The sequence below is a fragment of the Sinocyclocheilus grahami genome, unplaced genomic scaffold (genome assembly GCF_001515645.1).
Source record: "Sinocyclocheilus grahami isolate Dianchi unplaced genomic scaffold, SAMN03320097.WGS_v1.1 scaffold33.1, whole genome shotgun sequence".
Taxonomy (NCBI): Eukaryota; Metazoa; Chordata; class Actinopteri; order Cypriniformes; family Cyprinidae; genus Sinocyclocheilus; species Sinocyclocheilus grahami.
The window spans coordinates 2,211,394-2,218,916 of NW_015505212.1; the positions used below are offsets into that span (position 1 = coordinate 2,211,394).

General features: G+C 35.9%; 1 protein-coding gene across 1 annotated transcript in view; it reads right to left on the minus strand.

Annotated features, from left to right (window-relative positions):
• LOC107581265 (leukotriene A-4 hydrolase-like) overlaps nucleotides 1–6,129 on the minus strand; it is a 13,285-nt gene extending 7,156 nt beyond the window's left edge. Inside the window, exons 1-7 of the mRNA XM_016266767.1 lie at nucleotides 5,935–6,129; nucleotides 3,914–4,044; nucleotides 2,902–3,022; nucleotides 1,463–1,531; nucleotides 1,211–1,315; nucleotides 1,070–1,122; nucleotides 186–246 (exon numbers count right to left, since the gene is read on the minus strand). Of these exons, the coding sequence (XP_016122253.1) occupies nucleotides 186–246; nucleotides 1,070–1,122; nucleotides 1,211–1,315; nucleotides 1,463–1,531; nucleotides 2,902–3,022; nucleotides 3,914–4,044; nucleotides 5,935–6,090 (696 nt within the window). The 5' untranslated portion in view covers nucleotides 6,091–6,129. The remainder of the gene's footprint in view (nucleotides 1–185; nucleotides 247–1,069; nucleotides 1,123–1,210; nucleotides 1,316–1,462; nucleotides 1,532–2,901; nucleotides 3,023–3,913; nucleotides 4,045–5,934) is intronic.
• Between the last annotated feature and the right edge of the window lie 1,394 nt (nucleotides 6,130–7,523).

Here is a 7,523-nt window from a genome sequence, read left to right on the forward strand (position 1 = left end):
TCCTTGTTTTAAGCAAAAACTAACTAAACTTAAACTAAATTTTGTAAAAAATTCTAAGCAAGAAAAGCATTTTTAAAGTGTATTATCAATTTAACAACATATAAATAGATCTTAGTGTCTTTAATTGTTTATATTTTTATAATGCATTAGCATGTGTTTGCGGCGTAAAATGGGTCAATTTTCACACTGGTCTGAACAGAAACAGCTCTGCCAGCAGGAGGCGCTTTTGGAACGGCAGAAATAGAACTGTTTAAAAATTCTAAGCAAGAAAAGCATTTTTAAAGTGTATTATCAATTTAACAACATATAAATAGATCTTAGTGTCTTTAATTGTTTATATTTTTATAATGCATTAGCATGTGTTTGCGGTGTAAAATGGGTCGATTTTCACACTGGTCTGAACAGAAACAGCAGACAGACTTACTGAAATTGTTTCTCTGCCAGCAGGAGGCGCTTTTGGAACAGCAGAAATAGAACTGTTTCCCCGGTAACAGCAGAACACAAAGCAGCAGCACCAGACTTTGAAACCTGCTCATGTTTATTTAATAAAATCATAGCCTTTTGAAGTTTAATCGTCACACCAAGCCGTATCTCAATTCTTGTCTTACCGTTCCCAAATTTAAGACCTCCTGAAATCATAAATAAGACTTTCTTGTACAATTTAAGGATTTTTATGGCCTAATTTTTAAGGACCCGTGGAAACCCTATCTAACACTAGCTCTATCTCTTCTATTTCTTCTTCTACTTCTTATTTATTAACAAAAAAAAAAGGAATGAATCGTCTGCTAAATGATTAAATGTTAAAGTTTTAATAAACATCTTCATTATTACAAACTTTTGACCAGCAGTGTACATGACCATTTTCCACCCTAAGCTATGTAAGCTACTGTACCTTTCTATTTTATACATGACCTCTTATGATTGGCTAACCTATATGAATGAGAAATAAAGTAACTAACAATAGCCACATCTAAATGCTGAGTGCTGAATATGTAAACATGGTTGGTCGTATGAAAAATATGACAAAACAGAAGGAAGACAAGAGAAAGAACAGCATCAGAAGGATCACCTGCTTTCCAAAGCACCAACGACAATAGCAATGAGGTAAGATGGCATTGGGACCTGCAAGAAATAAAAAGACAAAGACAGAATGTCTTTCATTTTTGATATATATTTTCATTCGGAAACCAACTCGTGATGTGACACTGACTGGCTGTCTGAAGCGATAGATGACTCGGCTGCTGTCGCTCGGATCTGGTTCCTGACCATCATGCAATGCACTCATCAATGCCACCAGCTCTCTGGGGATAGACACCTGAGACACAGAAAAATGTTCCTAGTGTTACTGTGGAATTTAATTAGTATTATTTTTCTTTCAGTTTACATCGTTTATCTTAGCATGCACTTCACTGCTGCTTTGTTGAGTGTATAATTAGTGCTTTGAGCTGCTTATGCATGTCACCTGTGCATAGTAAGTGTGCTTCACTGACGGACTGTCCTGGCAAGGAATCATGGTCCTACAGTGAGTGGCCTGTTGTAGGTAGAAACAGTCAGAGTAAATGAAAAAAGTACTACTGTATAAACCAAGGCTGGAAAGTTTTCAGCCACAAGCTGGTGTGATGATCTTTCTAACAAGTAAAAAGTAAGAAACATTTGTTTGCCCACATTGAAAATGCATAAAAGATGCCTTACTCTATTCCTCTTATAATGCAAGTCAAGGTTTATTACACCAATACTCTTGTAATTTAGATTTACATGTCCGTTTTTCACCTTTTTTTTGGCCTTTAAAATTAAAAAAGCTGTTTTGCTACTGTACCTTAAATACATCTATATGTAAATGACCACTTATGATTGGCTAACCTCTTTGGACGAGACCAAAATGCACATTTGAGATAAAATGTATATGGAATAGAATCCAAGAAAAGTGGAAAATCCCATGTAGTTTGCTCTCAAATTGAAATCTGCTATTCTAAATAGGACATGCTGGAAAGTTTCAGCACTAAAAACTTATTACAACATTCAAGCTCTAGATGGACTCTTCATGATAAACTAGTGAAGTATAAGGACTGTGAAACACTGTGGTTAGTAATGCAAGATTGTACAAATGATTATATTTAAGGAAACTGCACCCAAACCACACGTCTGCACACATCTAGAAAGATGACAAATGGCGACAAGTCGAGGTGGGCGATAAACCGGTACACACGATAAACTGATAAGAACTTGAGGTTTTGAATGATCGTGATGTTGTAGTGCTGCGTCATTACAAAAGTTTAGAATTTGCATTCATTTTTATGCCTTGCAGTTTAAAACCAAGTGATTTTCAAGTGATTTTAAAACCTTAAATTTCATATTGGCATCTTGTTGTGCTTGAAAAATCAAATACATCAATTTTTGTATCAAAATGCCATCTTGGTGAGTATTCACATAAACACAGTTGATTACGTCGGTTAAGTGGACCAAACAGTTCAGAAAGTGTGCGTGTAACAAAATATTGCAGCATTTAAAGTTACAGCAACTAAATAAACCAGTTTCCTTCTGTGTGCTTAATATGAATCAAACAACAGAAGACAAAGAGAAAATCTCTCACTGCTCATGACTGAGCTTTATTCAATTTATGTACTATTTCTTATTTCTGTATACAAATAGTGCTTGAAGTCTTAAGTAAGTCTACTTCATTTGTATCTTTGTTCTATTGTATTTATTTGTCCTATTGTTCGTAATTAGGTTTCCTATTGTATCGCTGATTGTTTACTTGTCCTCAGTAAGCTTAAAGTTTTTTTTTTTTGTTAATTCTGGTCTAGTAGGTCTCATGACATCAAAATTGGTGATGAGAATATATATATATATTGTGAAATAAAATAGTGATATAAGATTTTGTTCATATCACCCATGATGTACCTGGCACTGGCTGAAAAGGTATGGATGTTTCTTCCCAGCAGTCTGTGTGGGGGTCAACCACTGCAGTGCTGTGGCACTAGGAGACGTCTCATATTCAATCTCCACAATCACATGCTGCCCACTAAACCACACATACACAAATGCAATACAAGTTGCCAAAGATGAAAAACTTTGCATTGAAATAAAAGGCTGTCAGAGTTGATAAAAGATTATTTATATACGTTTAAGTCGATTACAAAGCTGTTTCTGCTGGCAATTTGCAAAATAAAAAATATATAATGTTATTTTATTTTGATTTCTTTCCTTATAAGAGGAAGTAAATTAATTTTAATAAAAAGAGAGCAATGTCATGGATAGAAGATTTTAGAAGTAGAATACTTTTAGAAGTATTTTAGCCAGAAACAACAGGTTTTAAGTTAGAAACAGCTTGATGATGGATTCGCTTTTATAAACACATATCTTTTCACTTCATAAGACATTAACTGATGGACTGGAGTCGTGTGGATTACTTGTGGATTATTGTGATGTTTTTATCAGCTGTTTGGACTCTCATTCTGACGGCACCCATTCACTGCAGAGCATTCATTGGTGAACAAGTGATGTAATGCTAAATTTCTCCAAATCTGTTCTAATGAAGAAACAAACTCATCTACATCTTGAATGGCCTGAGGGTGAGGGTGAGTACATTTTCAGCTAATTTTCATTTTTGGGTGAACTATTACTTTAAATCAAATGCATTAAATTATTGCATTTTTGTATTAATATAATATAATTTACATAATTAATAAAGATTTAAATATTAATTATATAATAATTAAATATGTTTTCCTTTGAGGAAGTTTTGCCTCAGATTTGGCTCACTACTGATAACTTTGTTTGCAAAGCATAGCATGCATTTCTATGCATGTTTCAGGATGCATTTATTACATACCATAAATAACTTAAATGTTAGAACAGAAATAAACAAACTGCTATATCTTATGCTTAGCACAGAACAAGTTTGTGGCAGTACCGTGAGAGTTCAAAAGGGAGGGTGATCTCCAAAGGGGAACCTTTAAATGTATGCTTAGTCCCCAATGCAAACTGCGCAGCCTGGCCATTTGCAGAAACCTTAAAGATCTTCAAGTCCTTTGAGTCCAGAGTCTAGAAAAATGGATTGAGAGAGAGAGAGAGAGAGAGAGAGAGAGAGAGAGATAAGAATCATTAACATAACATATATCTAAATCGGTTAGAAAAATAGAAATAATAACAAAGTGTCCATCTACTGCCTACTTATAATTGTAAAGTTCACTCTTAGAGGGTTAGTTCACCCACAAATGAAAAATAGGCCATAAATTACTCACCCTCAAGGCATCCTAGGTGTATATGACTTTCTTCTTTCAGACGAATCCAGTCGGAGTTATATAAAAAAAATTGTCTTTGATCTTTCAAGCTGTTTCATGGCACTCAGCGGGTGTTGCATGCATCAGTCCAAAAGAAGTTAAATAAAAAGCGCCCCTCCATTTAAAAAAAAAAAGGGTCTCACACGGCTCCGGTGGGTGAACAAAGGCCTCCTATAGCGAATCGATGCGTTTTTGTTAGAAAAATAGCCATATTCAAAACGTAATAATCACTTTAATGTAGCTTGCTCCAACAGTTGTACAGGGAAGCAGCTCCGGGGAGGATGACGTATGAGGTCAGCGCTGCGCCGGTGAGTCTCGTGAAAACCAACGTTTATTTACATGATCAAAGGAAGCAAAGTTTCCTTACTTTAGCAAAGGAAAACTAGTCTCCTCTTGGCTTATATCGAAATCCTCTGACATTCTTCTTTACAAATTCTCGTTTTGTACTTTTAATAAGTGACCGTTGTTTTGTTTTGATCTCTCCGCTGTGCTTCCGCGTTCGTCACTTCTGAGCGGCGCATGCGCAAAGCCGGCCTCATACGTCATGCTCCCGGAACTGCTTCCAGTGTACAACTGTTGGCGCAAGCTAGATTAAATTGATTATTATGTTTTAAATATGGATATTTTTCATACAAAAACGCATCGATTCGCTACAGGAGGCCTTTGTTCACCCTTCAGAGCCGTGAGAGACACTTTTTTTAATGGAGGGGCACTTTTTATTTCACTTCTTTTGGACTGATGCATGCAACACCTGCTGAGTGCCATTAAACAGCTTGAAAGAGCAAAGACAATTTGTAATATAACTCCGACTGGATTCGTCTGAAAGAAGAACGTCATATTCACCTAGGATGACTTGAGGGCGAGTAATTTATGGCCTAATTTTCATTTTTGGGTGAACTAACCCTTTAATTAGACGTGACTTACACATCAGATCGTTCATGTCACATCTAGTCAAAACTATTCATGGAATTCAGTTTTTGGCATATTTGTTTCCACTGCACACTTCTGAAATGCCAAATCCATTGCAGTTATGCAAGCTTAGATTTATCTGAAGTCTTCTGTCAAGCTCAGGTAAAAAAAATCTATCAGTGTGATCTGGCAGCTCCTGAAATCAAAGTTCAGGTCAAGTGCAGTAAAACAAGAACACAGTACGTGACTAATAAACCTCATTAATGATGAGACGCATTTGACTTAATCTGCAATATGACAAGAAAAGCATATGCACATGCATTTGCAAAAAGATGATGGTTGAATATATGTATCAAATTAATAAACACTTTGAATGCACTGACAAGTCATCATCAGGTTACGTTGCGGATATAATTACTGTATCAAGTTCAAGTAAATATGTAACCAGTCCTGCTGAAACTACTGTTACTGTATCAAGAGCATAATTTACACGTATAGCTAAATAACTAGGCTGGTAATCTATATTTAAATTAATAGTATTAGTTACTAATTCAGTAGCGGTCTTTTTCAAGAAGCAATCCATTAGATACTAGCACTTAATTAAAATGAATTAAAGCAATAACAGCAAAGTGAAAGCATACAGCACACTGCATCGGTCTCACACATAGGTGTGTATGTGAGGTGAAGTGATTAAGTCAAGCAAACACAATGACAGCTTTGATGAATCAAATGAAAACTGTACCAGAGAAGATAATTTATCCTCCAGAACTTCCACAGTCAGGGCCACTTTCCCTTTGAGCACACGCCTGTCAAATTCAACATGGTAAATGAGATTTAAGTGCTTGGTAGCGCACTTGGAGACAGAGGAGAAAGAGCTGGGGTCCGACACAGGAGTCATGGTTGAGACAGAGGACACTCGGCTGCTCGCGCTGCGAATGCATTTTAACCCACACGCAGTCACGTGACGCCGGCCGGGAGAACGGCATCATGGGAGTTGTAGTTTTTCTTTCTTCTCTGTGAGAACGATAAATTACTGTCCTCTAGTGGCTGAGGGTATTCGTACAACCTAAAAAAACAAAACAAAGCCTTCATACAAGTATGGTGGATACATTTTTTAACCGTAAAATAAGACATGGAAATACATACAATTTAGCTAAGAAAAAAATTAAGAATTAAACCATTCAGATTTTTGCATTGTGACATTGTAGCATTGTTGTTATGCACATACTCTCATGATTGTAATGTAATAAAATAATGCTAAAATTAAATCATATACTATTTAAACTTCAACGCATTTATGCAAAATTGTGTTTTTTCTGGCTTTATGTTCATGCTGATTTTTTTTTACAGTAATTACAGTAATTATATTAATGTCACAATGAAAAAAACTAAAATCTTACAACAGGTTTAACCTATATAATGAAAAATTATATTTTATTATTATTATTATTATTATTATTTCAACATAACTTTTAAAGATTCACAGGCGTTGTAATGTCTTCTTCCTCCACTAGATGACAGAGAATGAACAGACATGTTAAATACAGGGTCATTGCTGAGATCATAATTGTTTTCATATGCCCCTTAAAACATCAGTGTGTGAACATCTCAGGCCATCACAGATTCGTGCTAAAGGGAGAATATAAAGAAGAGGATAAGAGGCTGGTCAAGTGTGTGTGTGTGTGTGTGTGTGTGTGTGTGTGTGTTTTGAAGGATCCAGCTTCCTGGCAGTGGATATCCCTCCAGGAAATCGGAAGATGGTTCCACCCCCTGTAGAGCCCCATGGCGCTCATTTACTAAAACAGAGATTTATTTGCTGTACAGAGATATATAGATATGCTTTTAGTTTTAAATTTAAATTTAATCATGTTGCATTGCAAATGTCAGCCTTTTGACATGCCAGTAAAGCATATTTGGCGAGTATTGATTGGTTAGTTGATTAATTTAATACAAAATATATGCAAAAAAGTGTATTTGTGGGAATATAACCTAAAAGCTATTAATTTAGCTTGCATGCCACAATGCAAATTACACATTATTTATTACACATTACAACACATTATTTGTCCAACAGATTGTTTAAAATTTCAACAATCCATTTCAAAAGGGAAAACCGCCCATTTCACAGAATGACCTATTTATTCTCTTTAAGATTTTTTTCCACTTTAGCAAACTTATGAGGGCATTTTCTACACACACACACACACACACACACACACATACGAAACGTGTGTAGAGGAAGGAACACGGGCTCCTCCCGGCGGGTCCCGGGCAGGAAGAGCTACCACTCGCAGCAGATTACAGTTACAGGTTACAGTATACAGCGTGTGC